Source organism: Erythrolamprus reginae, chromosome 1, assembly GCF_031021105.1.
Source record: "Erythrolamprus reginae isolate rEryReg1 chromosome 1, rEryReg1.hap1, whole genome shotgun sequence".
NCBI lineage: Eukaryota > Metazoa > Chordata > Lepidosauria > Squamata > Dipsadidae > Erythrolamprus > Erythrolamprus reginae.
Window position 1 is genome coordinate 149,302,745 of NC_091950.1, and position 19,728 is coordinate 149,322,472.

The following is a 19,728-nucleotide window of genomic DNA, read 5'->3' on the forward strand; positions in this document are numbered from 1 at the left end:
GAAGTTGCAAAATAGGTAACGTTGTAAAATCAATTGAAAAATGTTTGGCTAAGAACATACTTGGGTGGAAAAAAATATTCCAATAGAAATAATGGGAATGTAGCTCATGCTTTTAACTATTTATGGTCTTGTGGTAAAATAATAAAAGTTAAGGTTTGATGTTAATGCCTTAATCTACTGCACCAAAGGGAATCAGAAGTCTGGGCCTTTTTTCTCTTTTTCTTTCCCTCATTTTTCTCTGTTTACTTTTGTATTTTTTTTGTATGCTATATTATAAACTAATAAAAAACTATTTTAAAAAAGGACCCGTGAAATCTTTAAATGTGCATTATATTCTTCTTTCTCAGTAGATCTACTTGTAAAGCAGATTGCTGCTGGTTTCCAGATAAATAAATTAAAATTAAAAAAAGGAAAATTCTCTAATTTCTTCGTAGCAAGATAACAAGGACAGAATATACTTGGAAATCAATGTTCATATAAAACAACACAAGCCAACAAGCTCCTGGAGGCTTTTGAATTTCTCTAAACTCCAGTGGTATTGGCAGTCATTGGGGGTGGCTGGGGGGAGAATGAAACAAATGAATGCACATGCACACATTCACCCCTGCTTATCTGCTTGCAAAACACAGACAACAGCCAGCTCTCACCCATTTAGCCACAAGAGCTCTTTTGGGAGCAAAATAAATTTTTAAAAAGCACTAATTTGGCATGCTGGGAGGCAGGTGGCTGTGAGCTCCCATTTTCTATCTGGCCATATGGTTAATTGCTCTTTTTTCCCTCTAAAGCCTCCATTCCCAAATAAGCTCATCCTGTTTAAACCAATAGCAGCAAGGACCTAATAGGTTTCTGACATTTTAGCCTGGAAAAACATGGGTGAGGGAAGGAAATAACCTATTACAAGCTAGGCAAGGAAGAATCCCGTTGTAGTCTTGGTGCAAAATTGGGCCCTTTCAAATATCTGACATTCCAAATAAACTAACTACAGTACATATGTGGAAATGAGGAAAACAGAGACAAAAATGATTTAAACGAAATCTAGCTCTATTAAAGAATTTAATAGAGCTATGGCCATTAGAACCTACAGCTTTGGATGTAAAAGTCAATTGGATTATTAATCCATCATCCGTGCCTCTCAAAAATATAGGTACTGTAGTTCTTCCCCTATGAGCAGTCATTCAGAGGCCATTCAAAATTACTGCAGCACCAAATGATTGCAGTGAGACGATGTGATCACCATTTGCAACTTTCACAGACAGTTTTCCCCAAGCCAAGCCAATGGGGAAGACAGCAGGGAAGATCACAAGTTGCTTCATTCCACACCCACACCCCCAGGAGCCCCACGGTGTGTTCATCAGCCCACCCATGCTTCCCAGTGCCACCCCGCAAGACTTGACGGTCCTCCAGACCTTGCCTATGGCTCTAACCAGCCTACCCACTGTGTTTCCTAGCCACCTAAGTCTGCCTGCTCCCTCCACTGGCTTGCGCATACAGAACACTTTCTTAGCTCCCTTACCTGGGACTCCCAAATCTTCCTGCTTAACAACTCTGGATCTTGGGGGGTTATCCTGGCAACTAAGACTGCTGTTGCTAAGCTATGCAGTCATCTGACTGTCATACTTTAACAACCGCATGATTTAGAAGTGGCAATCCCAGTCCCAACTGTCATCATAACCCAAGGTCTCGATGTAAATATGTTCCAGGTCATATAGCTTAGTTTGGCATGACGGTCAAAAGTATCAACTGCTATGCAATATGGATGAAAACGTATTCTTGAACTATGTCTGGCTAAAACCTTGTTGAACTGCTAAATATAATACATTAACTTGATTTCATTGGTTTATGTTAATTACAACTATAATCCCTTCCCCCTCCCAGATCTGGGCCCCCCCCCCGCCCTCTATTCTAAAATACTAACATTTCTTTCATCTTAACTTTGAGGGATGTGTCACTCACACCCGTCCACCCCCAAAATATCTGGCTTCTCTCATCTGAAGAGAAATAAAGTATTGCTCCTGAGTGGCATTAAGAGTAAACATGCTACATTAATATATACATATTACAAATTTCTGCTAACCCAACCATCTCCTCCCAATCCTTATCTTGAATCAAAGAGGGTCAGGATTGATTTGGCTTATTTTTTATTCAAGTTACAAAACAGAAGCAGTTGGTAAAGTCCACTCAAGGCAGGGATGAAAATCAAGGCTGTTTGAAAACAGGGAGTTGCTGTAAGAGCAAAAGCAACCTATGTAGGAGACAGAAAGCTTTACACTCTTGGCTTAGCCTGGCCAGCCATTTGGCGAAGCAGGAGGAAAGAAAATGGGAATGTGGAAAAGGAAAATGGGTTCCCACCCAAGCAGCAGCATTAGCTAAGGTCAAAGGCGTACACATCACCCGCTCGTGGGTGCTGTGCAACTGACGTAAGAGCCTGGAAGGTTCCCTCTCTCTAAATTCCCTCTTTTATTTTATTTTATTTTTTGTTTGCTACTCCCATTTAGAACAGGGGAAAGGCTGCCTCTGCAGACTGTTTAATGGCTTCCTCAGCTGTGGCAGGCACCTACAAACTGGGGCACAAAGTGAAGACCTACAGCAAAGAAAGAAAAAGAGCATGAGAGCCCTTGCACTTTGCAGCCTTGTCTATAAGACTGAAATGCTTGCAAATGTTTATTGAAATGCTTGAAGTAGCTCTTGGTCCCTCTGTTTTATTCATCCTGGAATTAAATCTAGATTAAACAGAGGCGTTAACTGTAACAAAAGACCATAGCAGCCCTACAATCTTTTCTTTCCAATAGTGTCTGAGTGTTAAAGGAACACTATTCCTCTTGTGGTATTATGGACTCCAGACTAGAGTTAAAATATGTGGGTCCATGAAACATTTGATACCATTTCAATTGCAGTCACAGAGTTAAAACTCTTCTATTTAATGGCCAAAAGAATATGATAGGGGGGGAAATCATTGCTTTTGTATGTGCTAGGAACAATACTTTAGGAAGCTGAGGATATGTTATTGTCTCCTCTGTCTCCCTAAGAGATAAGAGAACCCCAGTCACGATGGCCAACCCTATTGAATCGAAAAAACAAAAACAAATCAGGGGACTCTTAGGAAAATGCCATTTTTAGGCAGGAAGAAACAAAGAGGCCTCCCTGTTTACAGCTAGATGCAGCTCCAAAGGTATTCCTAAAGAGGGTCAAATGACCAGATCAACATTTATTGAACTTACATGTAAACAGTGAACCACAAGAAAACCGGGAAACACTTTTCCAAGCCGGCTTGACTGAACCGGGCAGGCAGTGCCCAGCTCAGTGTTCAACTGATCATTGCAATGAAGCCCACACCTTCATATAGGCTTGTCTGTCCCGACTGTGTTTGCTGGTGTCATAATCCTCAAAGACATGGTGAGAAGTTGCTATAGAAAGGGCCTGCAGTCCAAGTGACTACCGACAGTCTAGTGAGCTGTCCACGCATGCCTGACAGGATTTGGAAGAGGTCATTGGTTCCTGGCTCTCTGTAAACCTGAGCTGTTTCCTCCTGGGTTCTGCCACCTCCTTGGCTGTCACTGTGGAGGAAGGGGGATACCCCTGGGGTCGGTGACTTGGCCTTCCTGGAGATTCTTGACCAGCTGGGCCAGCCAACGCTTGGTAGTGGTGTCGTCCTTCAGAACTTGGGCAAAGGTGGTGTCTTTCAGCTGATCAGGAAGGCACTGCCTGAGGGCTTCCCGTGCCCTACATCAAGAGACAAGAAAAAGGGGGGCCAACAAATAAACTCACAGGGACAAGAGGGGAGCGTGCCCCTCACCTCAGTATACAATTACTGTCCTTCATGTAAGAAAAAGACAGACCAAGGCATAACATTGCACCTCTATGCCCTGCATCCTTCTCCTGTCCTCCCACATTCCCTGGAATGCTGTATATTAACATCTAGATCAGCGGTTCTCAACCTGGGGGTCGAACGACCATTTCACAAGGGTCGCCTAAGACCATGGGAAAAGACAAATTTCCCATGGTGTTAGGAACTAACACTAACTAATTATTCTGGTGCCTTGGAATATATTTTTACAATCTGACCGATCAGGCGTTTACAATAGGGGTGTCCCTCTGACCTTCCTACCAATCAGCTTAAAGTTCTGTTGGGAGAATTGGCGCTAGACTTATGGTTGGGGGTCACCACAACATGAGGAAATGTATTAAGGGGTCACAGCATTAGAAAGGTTGAGAACCACTGGATGATATTAATTGTTAACCATGACTGTTACTTGACTAAATAATTGTAGAAATGCACCTGGATTCTGTAAAAGGCTAGATCCATTGATAGCCCTGGATCAGTAAATACTAGTTTTGAATGAAAAGATGACAACACAGCACTTCCTACAAGATAGCCATGCATTAACCTTGTTTTCCGGAGGTGATTTAGAAAAAGATAACAATTTTTGCAAGTTTCCTTTGGCTCTTGTTGCTCATAAAAAACCATCTCCTGATCTTGGAATTTTATGATCACAGGTTCAGTCAGTGCTGCATTCATTTCACCTGTTTAAACAATTTGATTGCTGCTGTGTAGTATCACCGTGAGGAAGCCTAAGAATACATCCAGACTCTCAAGTAATAGTACTTATTTTGGAGGGAAGTTTTCACTTGAAAGATGCTCAGCATTATGGAAAGGAACTTGATCAGAGGTGAGCTTCTCCTGGTTCACCTGAACAGGTAGCAAATCGCTGGTGACATCACGATGATGTCATAGAATCAGTTCAGTCAGTGCCAGTCCTTGAGTGCCGCCATCTTTTTTAAAAGATTTTTTCTTTGAGGGAGAATTTTTCCCTGGGTTGAGTTTCTGACACTGCGCATGCATTGCCATTTTGTTTTCAGCTTTATTATTATTATTATTATTATTATTATTTGGGGGGGGGGGGGTTTTGCCACTGGGCCCACACAGCGTTCCCTCATGGCATGGGAGGAAGTGAACCAGCAGTTAGAACATGAACTGGATTACTACCTACCACTTTAAACTGCAACTATGACTAGTTCCAAGTGTAACACCTCTCTATACCTAACCAAAATACCCCTAGAAACTTTTAAGATGTCTACCTTGGATTATCGGAAAGGCGAAGGTAGCAACGGACCACATGTTTCAGCAGCCTGGCAGAAGGCTCCTTGGAAAGTTGCAAGACCATCTTACCCTAGGTTGAAACAGAAAACAAGAATAGTGAGCAAATATATTGACTTCCTCCTACTCATCCGTCAATGTTTTTACCGTCAAGTGCTCAATTCAACATAAAGCCTTTTCAGGTAACAAAACAGCTTTTCAATTCAATTCAAACCTTTATTGTCAATGCACAACAGGTGTACAATGAGATTTGACGAGCCTCCCTTAGTGCAGCCTCCCCAAACACAAAATGCATCTCAATAACTTGTAAGTGAAAGAAGTTGTTTTCTTATATTACTGTGCAAAATGTTACACCTACTGCGGTATGTATATAGAATTTTTTTTATTTTATTTGAAGGACATAAGTAGTCCATTGTATGCATAGTAACCCAAGACAACTCCCCCAAAACAGAAGTGAACACATAAAAAATGAAAGATAACCCCCAGTGTCCTCAAACAATTTTATATTAAAATGCACATTTATAGAGATTTAGCCTGGCCCTAAGCTTGACTCTTGGGGGAACAGCTAGATTTTCAAGGCCTTCAAGTTGGAGAGCTGCTGGACCTTAGAGGGGAGGGTATTCCACAGGGCAGAGACATCTATAGAGAAAGTGCACCTCTTAAGTCCATGATGGCGAACTTATGGCATGCATGCTACAGGTGGCATGCAGAACCCTCTCTGCAGGCACGTGAGCCACTGTCTAGCTCAGCTCCACTGTGCATACGCCTCTCAGCTGATTCTCAGGCATCTGCTGAGCATGCGCAGATGGCGGGCTGCATCGCCAGGCTCCGGAGACTTTCCTCAAGCCTCTGGGAAGATGAAAACAGCCGCCCCTGAACTCCAGAAGGCCAAAATGGGCCCATTTCTGGACTTCCGGGAAGCCTGGTTTTCACTCTCCCCAGGCTCCAGAGGCTTTCCTCTCTAGAAGGGGCGGGAGGAGCACAGGAGGGGGCAGTCATGTCCACATGTGGAGTGGTGGTGTCACAGGTACATTGCATTATGGGTGCCGGCATGCACACACGCACGTTGTCACACACACACGCGCCCTTTCAGCACGCAACAAGGAAAAGGTTAGTTATCACTGTCCTAGGTCCTGCAGATGTCATTCAATCGAAGAGACCTAGAACGATCCACCCTGTCCAGCATAGTGGAACCTCAAGGGGAATGATGCTACAAAAAATCTGGCTCCATCCTATGCAAAGCTTTGACCATAATAACCAGGATCCTATCTGGAGCTATTAAGTTTTTATAAACAGAGCAGCCTACCAGTATCATTGCAACATGAGAAAATCGCTCGTAAGTCTGACAGATGTATGCCAATCCCGTATCATCTAATAGGATCTTTTGTAGAATAAAAGTAGCAACCTGAAAGACAGAAAAGAATATGACTGAGCAAGTGCTTGAGTTGAAAATGACACAGGACTAAGGCAAATTTTAGTATCTTGATCAAATTACCAAAACCAAATACTTAAATATTTAAATCTGTGAATTCAGAATTACATACAGTAAAACTGAATCCAATCCACATAAAACACAGTAAAAAGACTAGATGAGAAAAGAATATTATTGCAACTCTCTCCTTAAAATACTATCAATCATCAAGCTGTAAGATGTTGACCATGTTTGTTACATGTTGGATTTTTAATTGTAAGCAACCCAAGTTGTTTAGGACTTGGACGGTGCATAAATATAATTAATAAGTCAGTAAGAGGTAAACAATTCCAAATGTACAGATATATACAGCAGACTTTACATCCATAGTCCCAGAACTATCAAATGAATCCATGGCAACAATACTACACAACATATCCAACTAAATATACTTCAAATACACTAAGACTGAAATATCCAGAATTGTGGACCTCATCAAACTCTGTCTCACTGCTTACTTTCAGTTTCATGTATCAACATGAGAACAAATCATAGGAACACCCATGGAACCACCACTCTCAGGACTCTAAACTGAGACTGTAATGCAGCTTCTAGAAACTATACCATTCTTTCACATACAACCCAAAGTATGGATCCAGTAATCTCAAAGGTGTTTTTTCAAAAGGAAACTGGTCTGATTTTCATCAAGGAGGAAGAAAAAAATGTTTGCTTCTCATCTAAGAAGCTTCATCAGTTCTGATGGTGGAGGGATGGAAGTATAGGTTCTGAAACGTTTGGTGGTGTGGTGTGTGTGTGTGAATGAAAGGATTGTATTTCTTTGCAGTCATCTGGTCTTTAGCACTATCTCCCGGAGATGTTGGGGCCAGTTGGGAGTTTATCTGTCGCTTGGGGTCAGCTGAATCTAGGTATAATTGGTTGTGGAATCTTGGAACTGCTCAAAGGGCTGTGTCTTATTCCTCCCCATCTGTTGAGCATTCAATTCAGAGGTGGGTTCATCCCAGTTTGGACCAGTTCGTCTGAACCGATACCAAACCACTGGTGATGTCATGGAGCCGATTCTGTCAGTGCCAGACCATGAATGCTGCCATCTTTTTTTGTGTGTGTGTGTGTGTGTTCCTTCTGCACATGTGAAGCTGAGTTTCTGGCACTGAACACGCGCCATCTTGCTTTTGGCTTGGTGGGGGGAGGGATTTTTAGTACTGTACCAATGAGGAGAAGCCACATGGCGCAGGAGGAAGCGAACCAGCAGCGAGGTAAGTTAGAACCCACTCCTGGTTCAATTGTAACATAGATGGATTCTTTGAACACCCTTCCCTCAACAGAGGGGGAAGAGTGGTGCTACCACAATAATTTAAGATTTACATATAGCAAGAATAAGTATAAAACTACTTTAAAATGAAAGATGGAACAGCCATCTATGATTTTGCTTTGTTTTCAAAGCAGTGTTTTTTCAATGAAGCAGGGCATCATGACAATTTGAAAGGCACATCTTCAATCACTTTATTGAGGAAAAAATAGCTTGCTAAACTTATTTTTCACTAGAATATCAATAATTTGAATGGAAAAACACACAGTCAAAGAATTAAAACCAGTACTATTTTTAAAAATTCACTATCAGACAATTAATGACAATTTTGAACAGGTACATATGCAGTCTCTTCTCAAAATAACTAACTTGCTAACTTTGGCCATATCTACAAATAAGATGCTCAGGCAAGAAAAAGAGCAACCATGAAGCTGGAATAATTTCATTAACAATGAAAGCAATACCGTTTTGGAAAGCTCACTGCCAGACTCCATGATGCGCAAACACAAAGGGATAATTTCAGTTGTTAGTAGGAAATTGATAACTTCTTGTTCATCTGTTTTCACAAGAGCCCCTTTAAAACAGAGAAAGACCAGATAACATTTCAGAGTTTGACAAAAATCTAATAAAGTTGATCTGAACATAGCTAAAAGAAAATTGGTAAATTATAACTTATTAAAGGAAAGATGGTAGAATCACTAATTTCAACTAAATGTGCTCAAGTGTTACTTTGGTAATTTTCAATTAATTAAACAATGTCTACCTTAATCAGAATTGTTGATTTATGATACAAATTAAATGTATCAAACCAAAATCATCCATGGTTGTAATAAATAAATGACTGCTGTCACAAATCTAAAATGTACTATATAGAAGTTTATGACTAACAGCATCTTGATACGATTCATTCTTTCATAAACCAAATTTTAAATGAATGGAGAGGATTACGGAAAATATTTGTAGAACTAGACACTTGATTTCTGATGAAATATTTTTTCTCCTTTGAATCTAGTCCATTGAAAAAAATTACCAGAAAATTAAACCATGTTTCAAACAATATATGTCATAATTTCTTCTTAAGCATACTCAAACTTAACAATCCAGACCATGATCGTCCAACCTTTTGGCTTGCATGGAGTGAATGGAGTGAAGATGAATTGTACTGGGCCACATATAGATATGTAATATAGTTAACTTATATAAATAACAAACTTCCTTTATTTTTAAATATTTTTATTACCTTGTGAGGCTATATTACTAGCTGTTCAGGGTCACAGGTTGGATATGCCTGATCTGGACTATAAAAAACATTTGAAACATTGTAACATCACATTATTTACAAATCAAAGGACCCTTTTAAATACTACATAAAACTCTTACATCAGATACAAGAGGCTATTCAAGGGGCCATCAACCTTCCTGCCTCTCTTCTGCAACCTTGAGAACAGCTAGCAGATCACAGGCCAAGGCGCATGGCAGCCATCGGATAGTGCTGACCTCCCAGTAAGGATGCTGCTGATACGCAGCAACCAGGAGGGTTTATGACAACTTGCCACAGTCAACTCACTGCAGCCAACAAACCACAGCCAACTCACCAAGGGACAACTCGCTGTGGGACAAGTTACATCAATACTGAAGAAATTGTAGAATAGAATCATTAAAGAAAGAAGGGACAGAATGAAATGTGAATGACAAAAGTTAAAATATTTGTTCCACGGCTAGTTGGCCATGGCGAGTTTGTCATGGCAAGTCAGCAGCAGTGAGTTGTCTCATTCCGCAACCAAGATGCGTTGCTCTCTTTGGCTCTGCTACAGGCTCTAGTTTCTTAAGCCAGAGCATAAAAATGAACTTGTGATTTGATTTTGATGAGTCAATATGGAACTCCATTTGGTACAAAAATCTTTCATTATCTTATTAAAGATTGATCATAAAAATAATAATAGATGGTACAGGTGGTCCTTGCTTAATGAGCAACTTTTTGAAATTATGATGTTAAACAAAGGGACTCATGACACATGCCTGAAATTATGGCTTTTTTATCACCCTCAGCCACTATTGTAATCTGGGCCCCTGGCAATCCCTTCCACTTACAATAGGTTGCCAGACACTACAGTGTTTCCTCGATAATAAGACCCTGTCTTATATATTTTTTGAACCCTGAATTAAAGTGCTTGCCCTTATTGCCATGCATTCAAAATTCTGATTGGGCTTATTTTATTTTGGGGGAAATAGTGTACAGTATATAACCAAAATAACTCCCTTTGGTTCCTGAGGGTTGGTTGAAAAATATCTGTCTTAAATCCAATCAGGATTTCGACAGTGTTTGCATCATGAGGCTTTTGGAGAAAGCCACACTAATGAGAGGGAACTTATATCCTATGGGAAACTTCAGATGAATCAAATCACTTTTTAAAGGGGATTTTTTTTTGGTCAAAATTGCCAATGGGACCTATAGGCACATTTAAACCACAAAAAATAAAAGCAAAGTTATGAGAGTGGACAAAAAAACAGAAACACTTGACTTTTTGGCATAATGTTTGAACATGTTCAAATCAATCAAAACTTGACATAATTTAATGTTTTTTTAAAAAAAAATCTGTTATTTGATGTTTTTTTAAACTACCTTTTTTTAAAAAAAAGAAATTTTAAGGAAATTGGTTATAACCTTCTAGAAATGGCAGGACTCTCAGACTTTCAAAGAGGCCAAATTGTTGGTGCTTGAATGGCAGGCGCTAGTGTAACAGAAAGTGCCCAAAAGTTTGGTGTTTCAAGAGGTAATGTCTCAAAAGTAATGACTGCTTTTGAAAGAGAAGGGAAAATGGCCTCAGCCAAGCACAGGTCTGGTTGAAAGTCGAAGTTGTTTGAGAGAGACCGTCGGACTCTAAAGTGAATTGTTAGAGCGGATCGCAAGACCGTAGCTCCTAAAATCACTGCAGGGAGCTCCACAAATCTGGATTCCAAGGAAGAGCTGCAATTAGAAAACCTCTGCTCTCAAAGACAAATGTTTCAAAACGTTTAGAGTGGTGTAGAAACCACCAGAAATGGTCCCTCGAGCAGTGGCAAAATGTGATTTTCTCTGACGAATCATCGTTTACCCTTTTTCCGACCTCCAGCCGTGTTTACGTTTGGAGACAGCCAAAGGAATCATTTCATCCAGACTGCCTTCTCCCAACCATCAAACATGGCGGGGTTCAGTGATGATCTGGGGTGCTATTTCTTGGAAATCCGCCGGGCCAATGATTTCCCTTCATGGAAGAATTAACAGTCATCACTATTTAGGAATTTTGGCCGACCAAATTCATCCTATGGTTCAAGAACTGTTTCCAGAGGGGGATGCCAACTTTCAAGATGATAATGCACCAATCCATAGAGCAAGAATTGTTAAAGAATGGCACGATGAACATTCTAATGAAGTTCAGCATCTCATCTGGCCACCACAATCACCAAACCTCAATATTATTGAACATTTATGGTTGATTTTAGAGATTCAAGTAAGACGATGATTTCCACCACCATTATCTCTAAAAGAACTGGAGAGTGCTTTAACTGAAATTCCTTTGGAAACAATTCACAATTTGTATGAATCAATACCTCGGAGAATTGAGGCTGTATTTGCCACAAAAGGTGGACCACACCATATTGAGGGAGATTATGATCCCACTATATAGAATGCTGGTGAGACCACATTTGGAATACTGTGTTCAGTTCTGGAGACCTCACCTACAAAAAGATATTGACAAAATTGAACGGGTCCAAAGACGGGCTACAAGAATGGTGGAAGGTCTTAAGCATAAAACGTATCAGGAAAGACTTAATGAACTCAATCTGTATAGTCTGGAGGACAGAAGGAAAAGGGGGGACATGATCGAAACATTTAAATATATTAAAGGGTTAAATAAGGTCCAGGAGGGAAGTGTTTTTAATAGGAAAGTGAACACAAGAACAAGGGGACACAATCTGAAGTTAGTTGGGGGAAAGATCAAAAGCAACATGAGAAAATATTATTTTACTGAAAGAGTAGTAGATCCTTGGAACAAACTTCCAGCAGATGTGGTAGATAAATCCACAGTAACTGAATTTAAACATGCCTGGGATAAACATATATCCATCCTAAGATAAAATACAGAAAATAGTATAAGGGCAGACTAGATGGACCATGAGGTCTTTTTCTGCCGTCAGGTTTCTATGTTTCTATGTTTCTATATTAAAAGATATTTTGATGATTTTTCAAGGTGTTTCCATTGTTTTGTGCACCTCATATATCAGTTCCTTTAATATCTTGGGGACTTCCATTTTACATTAATTAATTTGTAAAATAAATTATCTGGACTTAGAAAGAATAACTAAAAAATGTAGCAGTGGGGCATACATGTGGATTTAAGCTGGATCCCCTAAATTCACTTCCTAGTTTTGCTGACATATGTGCAAAATGTCAGAAATCTGGTGGCACAGACCATTTTAGGATAGCTTTTCTCAACATGTTTGCCCTACAGATATATGGTGACTGCTACTTCTACAATGCACTGCCCATGTGGAAGGTCTAACACCGACAATCTGTCATACAATTCCACCTAGTTTTGTAATTCTGAAGCCAAATTTCTGAAAATTCTCACCTGAATTAATACAATGCTTTTCTATACTTTTTATTGATGAATCTAGATCACTCTTCATTTCTCAAAAGCAACAATTTATTATAGGTAGCATAAAAAGCAGCTCACCAATTACTCCAAGACTTGTGAGTCGCAGATATTCAAAGGGACGAGTCTTGCTGACAGTGTGCAAGAAGGGATACAAGAAGAGAGGGATATGTGCAGCAAGGAAAGCTGACCTAGACATGAAGGAAAAATGCATTTGACAAAATAACAATCAGGAAGAGATAACTTTTATCATAACTTACGTTAACATAACTATTTAAACATTAAGATACTTTTATTAGCTAATGATTACTATTCCCACAATGTCAATACGCAAAGCATGTACAGTATACCTGGTTTCTGGATGTGATGCAACACATTGCAAAAGTGCCAGAGCATTGCATACTCTGTTAGATTGATGAGCTGTCAAAGTTGGTGGATTTATAGATGGGTAGATATTTACAATTTCCTATGAAAAAGAAAAACACTAGTGTGAAAATATTTCTTGCTGAAGCATTACCGAATACCCCACTAATTAGTTATGAACCATTGATAGAAAGAATTGTTATGTTCATATACTGATTAGACAAAGCAAATCATTTAAAAGAAAGATGAAGACATAAAATATAGCAATTACAAGAATTCTGAATTTGGAGACGACTATAGTTTTGATTGGGATATCGCAAATTCTTTATAACTAGCTTTGGGACTTGGTTCAAAGCAACTGTCATTATATTATCATGTTTTCTATTTCTCAGTTGAAGTATAAAGTTGTAGTATGAGTAACTTAAGAGCATCTAGGTATGCACAAAACAAGTTGCTTTTAAGATAGGTGGATAAGCTATTTCAATTAAAAATTGCATTTAACCTACTTGTAACAGAGCTGCAATTGTGCCAAATGAGTGCCATAACATTGGGGCAAGATCAGGGACAGACTCTCGCTTTTTACTCAGCTCCAATAGTGCATTCTCACGAGTTTCGGGACTGGATAGTTCATTAATCCACTGGTAAATCTTCTCTCGATCAACCTGTGCAAGTGCCGTTGGCACCGGCTTTAAAAAAAGAGAACATACTTAATGAATTTTTTTAATTGTGATCAAGGTCAGGTAATTAATATTTTAACTGAAACAGGGCAAGCAGCAAATTAAGTGGCTTTCTTCAGAAAGTAGAAGACCACCGCCCCTTTAAAGGCTAGTAGCACAATCCCATTACGCAAAGATGCATCTTACTCTGTGGAGCTCACCAATCAATAAATCCCTTAATTAGCTCAAACGAACCAAGATGGGAAAGGAACAAAAGTGAATGTGTTAAGGTGGACACCTTAAAACATTTTGTTTCTAACCTCAAATGTCATAAGCTGAATTTGATTAGTGATTGGATACTCTAGCACACACTATCAGAAATAGGTCAGAACACAGTATGACTTGAAGTTCAATAGTGAGTTCCCAGTTAAAAAGAAGAAAGAAAAAAAAGCTGACAGTCTCAGGAATACAGGACAGAAAAGAGAGATGGAATGGTATGTTATGGTATGTCAGAAGCAACGTGAAAACCTTGGGACAGCATACTTGAAAGTATTTGTGGAAAACAAGATATAGACTCATGAAAGAATGGGTGATAATAAGGGCAATAAAAAATGAGTGACCAGTACAGAAAACATGTTGAAGAGGTTCAAGATCCTGAAAAATAAAGTGACAATTTTCAAAGTAGAACAAAAGACAATGTATTAACCAGCTTACAGACATGAAGAAAGCAAACATATTTACAAGAATAGAAAGTCAGGGAGAGTTGTAGTAAAGTGTTACAGTGTTCCCTCGCTTTTTGCGGGGGATGCGTTCTGAGACCGGCCGCAAGTCGAATTTCCGCGAAGTAGAGATGCGGAAGTAAATACACTATTTTTGGCTATGGACAGTATCACAAGCCTTCCCTTAACACTTTAAACCACTAAATTGCAATTTTCCATTCCCTTAGCAACCATTCAGATTATTACTCACCATGTTTATTTATTAAAGTTTATTAAAAAAAATATTTATTAAAGGCAGATGAAAGTTTGGCGATGACATATGATGTCATCGGGTGGGAAAAACCGTGGTATAGGGAAAAAACCCGTGAAGTATTTTTTAATTAATATTTTTGAAAAACCGTGGTATAGACTTTTCGCGAAGTTCGAACCCGCGAAAATCGAGGGAACATTGTAATTACATTCAGGGGTATCTCCTTTCCTAACATCATGTTCTATAACATGGGTGTCAAACTCGCCATTGCTACTTTTCCCCCTTCACAGAGTTGGGGGTAGGCATGGCCTGCGCATGGCGCATCCACCCCACAGGCCACCAATATGACACCCATGTTTTACAATATAGTATTGAGTCATCCCGTGTGAAATGGACCAATTTTAAAGATCATCCCCACCTTGCCATCTCAGATTTTGATGAAATTTGTCACAGAGTTTCTTTATGATATAAAACTATGATGTGCAAAATTTTAGTTCTAAGAGACCTCAAATAAAGTTTGCAAAATGCTGAGTCGGCAAAAATGGCATTTTGGACCAACTTCTAGAAGCTGTAAACGCGGCAGTTTCAGTAGTATGTTGGAGATATTTGGAGAACCTGCATGCCTTGTAAGGCTTTATGGCAAAACCACATGTACCTAGTCTTCTTACTTTTTGCATGGTTCAGGCTCAAACTTTGAAAAAAACATCCTGAAAAATGAATTTACAGCAATCTTCAGGCTGCTGTAGTTTCAAAACTACTTGGCCTTTCAGGTTGATTTTTGGCAGGTGTACTAAGTACACAGCTGCAATGAAGACTTCCAATTTGCAGCACTTTCCTTCAAGTTGTTGAAAAAATATAAGAGTTCAAATTTGGTACTTAATGGGTTTCTGCCAAATTTTGGCTATCTTTGATGCCCTGTTTGATCCTGTGGGACAGCTTCAATCCTCTTCAATTTAGCACCATTAGAAAGAGCAGATTCTCTTTTGGTGTCTCTTCATATAAGGATTGAAAAACAATCTCCTCAATTGTTTGCAGGCAGCCTGTGATTTCTGCACTGCACCCTTGATACAAGTGCAGTAAACGTGATTCTTTTTTCAAACAGTATGTCCAGGATACAAGAAGTTAGTAAATATTTTCACTGCCCTCTTTTTGACTAGTGTAGTTTACAGGCCTTCAATGGAAGGGAATCTAGAATCCTCAATCTAAGAAAAGCAATTACCACTGCAGGTTTTAACAGAGAAATGGCATCTTGGTTTTCACAACTATTCAAATACTTTTATTTAGTTCAACTTCCACGTTACTGCGAAGTAGCTGGTAGAATACCTAATACAACTGACTGCCATTACCTCATATATATATATTTGTTTTCATAGATTTTCACATATATGTAGATTGCTGTGAGCTTGGTTTTTTCCCTATGTACTATTTTGAGTGTCTTTGAGACGTTTTGATGAACTCACATTCCCCAACTTCAGGCTAAAGTTATTGGCTTGGTGCTTGCTTTGAGTATGGTTTATTTATAAACCATACTCAAAGCAACACAAAGCCAATAACTTCCGTCTGAAGATGCAAATGTGATTTTGCCAAAATGTCGCAACGACGCTCAAAATATTATACACAGGGGGGAAAAAAAGAATTCACAATCTACACACACACATCTTAGAATTTTAAAAAATCATTCCACTTATTTTCATGCAACCCTAATCAGGCTCCCAAAACAGTACTTCCCGAAAAACTTTTAATGCCTGAAATTAAAAGGCACACGAATGCAGATAATTCTAAATGATTGCAGATAATTAAACCTACCATCGCCAGAACTTTACCTAGGGTCTACCCGCCCAGCGCTTAAAAGCTTTCTCCAAATCACTAATCTCTGGAGGCCACGTTCACACGTGCCAGCGTTATGTACCGCCAATCACAACCCCGCCCAGTGTAGCATATGGAAATTGCACGCAGTCATCACCAGGTCGCTGCAATCCCGCAGATAACTCTCGTTTCCCGAAGACAAGTTCAGCTCCTGGATCATGGGAGCTGAGGGCGCAGGAAACGATGAGCATTTCTTATCCGGGGCATTTGGCGGGAAAAAAAGCAAACCCCGGGCGACTCGGAGCCCCCTTCTCCCTTAAGCTCATCCTCCTCCCATGAGAGGAATGACCGGCTCCCCTCGCTCCACAAACAGGCCTCTCTCGTTGTCTTTAATAGGCACAACCTCCTCGGGCCTAGCTCGGGCCTTACCGCAGCCGTGGCCAAACTGTGCATGGTCGGGACTTCTTTGGAGCTCAGGAGGCCGCTTCAACTTCAGCCGCCGCCGCCATCATGGATCCGAGCTCAAGCCACCGCCTCTTCCTCTCGGCCCCGCTCCTGCCAACCGCCGTGACCTCTGACCTCTGCTTGGGCCGAGGGGAAGTGGGGGGAGCGGAACGCATGCGTCGTGGCTCGCTTCGAAGCCACTCTTTCAAAAACCGCGCAAGGTGGGGAAGGGAAGGTTTAAAAAAATTAAAAAAGGAGCCCGAGTCCTCCTCCTGCCCCCTGCGCGTGCGCATAACGCCGAGCGCGGGAGCGTCGTCACTCGGCCCCGCGAACTAAAGTACTACAGTACTCCTGTAGTCTCGGGGAAAGTTGTTCCTGCCGTCATCCGCGTGGAGGTCTTGCGGCGGGAAAAGGCAGCCGGCCGTCGCCGTGATGACGTAAGGAGAGGGGGGTTCTCCCTCATTTTTATTTCTCCCGCGATTGTTTCTTTTCCCCCCCACTGTTCTTCTTCACGCGCGTCTTTGCGTCAGAAGGACGTTCGCACGGCTCATCTGGTTCCCGCCAGCTGCCCAGGGTTTTTTCCCCCTCCACAAAACGAAAAGGGAGGGGGGAGGTTCTGAGGCGCTTCCTCCGCTTTCGGGGGTCCGGCGAAAGCTGGGCTGGGACCCGCGCCGTGAGGTAGAAAAATAGGAGGGGCGGTTCACGGAGAGTGGGGGGCGGCAGAGAGAAAGACCCCCCCCTCACCAAGCACCACCCCGGACGGAAGAAGACAGGCGACGGTGTTGATACAAAGAGAGGCTGGAGAAGGTAAGTGGAGGGGAGGGATAAAGTGCCGCCTCCGCCATTCCTATTGAATTAGCCCGGGGTCTGAAGTGCGGGAGGGGGGGCAAATTCAAAAGGTGAATTGGATGAGAGGGACACCGCAAGGGACTGTCGAGGGTGGGGGTAGGGGGCTGCTGCTGGACTGGCGTGTCACGCTGGAGTCTCCACAGCTTAACCCTCCTTCACTTGTAGCTGTCGCCAACGGGGGCCAAATCCAACCTCTTGTGTGGTTTTCTTACACCTGGGAAGTCTAGACGTTCTACCCCCCCTCGCCCCCGCAACACAACAGCAACTGGTGTATCGAAAAAAATGCTTGTGTACTCTTACCAGTTAGGTTGCTGTCAAGGCAGCGGGGTACATCTTGTTTCCCCCCCAAAAAAAAGTTTTTAAATTTTTTTCCTCCACTTTCTCACATACAAAACCAATGTGCATCTTCCTTCCAATGTATATTTTTTTAAAATTCAATTTTTTAATGCCGCTCTTCTCCTTAGACTCAGGGCGGCTTAAAACATGTTAGCAATAGCACTTTTTAACAGAGCCACATATTGCCCCCACAATCCGGGTCATCAATTATGCATGTTTATCCATTGTTCAAAACAGCCATATCTTGTTCTGCCCTTATCTTAACCAGTCTGCCCCTCTTCTTGTTCTGTCTTGCACTCCCTGGCGGGGTGCATCTTAATGGGGGGGGGGGGTGTCCAGAGAATTGCGATGAAATGGGGCTTGCTGCACCTTTTCCCAGCCGTTGGTATACAGATGGTCATCATCTCACGGCCACAATCGTGAACGTAAGCGGTTGTTAAAGTGGATGTTGGTTGCCCCGTTTTTAACGTCCTTTCTTGCCATGGGTGCGAATGAAATTGCTGCCGCTGCTTAATTGCTAAGTGAATCTGGCTTCCCAGTTTGACTTTGCTGCTCAGAAGGTCACACAAGGGGATCATGTGACACACACCCCACCCACGACATTGCAAATGTCATAAATGTAAACTGGTGGCCAAGCATCCAAAAGTTGATCCCACGACCATGGGGATGGTGCAACAGTTGTAAGTGTGAAAAATGGTCCTAAGCCACTTTTTTCAGTGCCATATTTCAAACATTCACTAAATGAACTGCCCCTCTTCCTTCTTCCGGAGCTGTTATTTTTCTCTCTTCATTACCCCATCTGACATTTTGCTGTTCCAGATTGAAATCTAAACTTTAATTTATCTTTCATTTTCTCCAACAAAGGCTCCATATCCTATACACAAAATGCTTCACAGGTTGACCGCCAGGGTAATTGATGACATATTGACTTTGCCATTATACCTCTAGCAGAAACATGACATGTAGAATTGAAGCAAATAAGACTGATTTCTTTGGTGTGAAAATGGAGCTGAAGGAAAAGCTTCTTCATATAGATAATACTTGTCTATGATAAACTGTTTCAAAACTTTTAAAATTGGGCAGCATAGAAAATGCACATCCTGGTTGTAGGTGTCTTGTGTTCATTTGCTGGTTGCCTTGAAACTTTTGAAGCTGCCTTTCAAGCATTAGATACACTTGCTTGCTGAGAAGAAAATGAATACCCAGGGAATGAACTCCGTTTTTATCTTAGTTTAGATGAAATTTTATTCTGCCAGTCAATATTTGGTTTATACAGGTAGTCTTCAACATGTGACAATTCTTTCAGTTACCATCCAAAATTACAATGGTGCTAAAAAAATGAAGGTAAGTCCAGTGAGCCTTAGGAGTTACCAGCAGCGTCTACCAGAATGCTCTAAAGCACTGGAAGCTGCTGCCCTTTGCAAAGCTTTGCAGACTGGGCTGAGCTGAGAGTCTGAGTAAGTTCTGCTAGTAATGGGCTTTCCTTTACCCTTGCTGAAGCCTGCAGATTGGTTTTCTAGGAGCCTTCCAACAGAAACTGCAGACTACGCTGCATTCCTGTTTTCCCTGGTTTTGCTACCACCTCAAACAGTACCTTCATATAGCCTTCATCTTTGACTGGAGTCGCCATCAACTCTCATGCCTTACTTTGTGATGTAGAACTCTTGTTTCCTCTTCGTTTGGCTAGGTATGGCAAGCTCCCTTGCCACTCAAAACCCCAACACCCTATTGTGCTTACCATACACATCCCAGGACTCCACATTTGCCTGCTCTGCATTCCAGACCAGAAGCAGGAAGGAAGTGGCAAAGATCAGTGAAGGGTTGCAGGGATAATT

General features: G+C 41.2%; 2 protein-coding genes across 8 annotated transcripts in view; one reads left to right on the plus strand and one right to left on the minus strand.

Moving 5' to 3' along the window:
* Positions 1-2,121: 2,121 nt before the first annotated feature.
* CNOT9 (CCR4-NOT transcription complex subunit 9) lies at positions 2,122-17,134 on the minus strand. 4 transcript variants are annotated; one of them, XM_070729413.1, is made up of 8 exons: positions 16,694-17,134; positions 13,340-13,519; positions 12,821-12,936; positions 12,552-12,661; positions 8,298-8,407; positions 6,402-6,500; positions 5,077-5,168; positions 2,122-3,720 (listed from the first exon to the last, which is right to left on the minus strand). In XM_070729413.1, the coding sequence occupies exons 1-8, from the start codon at positions 16,715-16,717 to the stop codon at positions 3,552-3,554; spliced, it is 900 nt and encodes a 299-aa protein (XP_070585514.1). In that variant the 5' UTR covers positions 16,718-17,134; the 3' UTR covers positions 2,122-3,551. The 4 variants fall into 4 exon arrangements, with proteins under 4 accessions (XP_070585514.1, XP_070585505.1, XP_070585532.1 ...); XM_070729404.1 differs by having other exon boundaries at positions 2,122-3,726; positions 16,694-16,810; XM_070729431.1 differs by lacking the exon at positions 16,694-17,134 and adding an exon at positions 16,265-16,652.
* USP37 (ubiquitin specific peptidase 37) overlaps positions 16,848-19,728 on the plus strand; it is a 52,538-nt gene continuing 49,657 nt past the window's right edge. For 2 of the 4 annotated variants that reach the window (XM_070729348.1, XM_070729365.1), the window contains exon 1: positions 16,848-17,145. The gene's annotated coding sequence lies outside the window, so the exon portion shown is untranslated. Of the gene's footprint in view, positions 17,516-19,728 lie in introns of all 4 variants that reach the window. The other 2 variants (XM_070729358.1, XM_070729373.1) reach the window with 1 other exon arrangement.

Excerpts from the sequence above, each read along its gene's own strand:
- CNOT9 (XM_070729404.1), bottom strand. The coding sequence starts at position 16,717 with ATGCACAGTTTGGCCACGGCTGCG. Across the intron at positions 8,408-12,551 it reads CACAAGTCTTGGAGTAATTG|GGGCTCTTGTGAAAACAGAT; the intron begins GTGAGCTGCTTT and ends TCTGTTTTAAAG. Across the intron at positions 3,727-5,076 it reads CGCCTTTCCGATAATCCAAG|ATGTAGGGCACGGGAAGCCC; the intron begins GTAGACATCTTA and ends TCTTGTCTCTTG.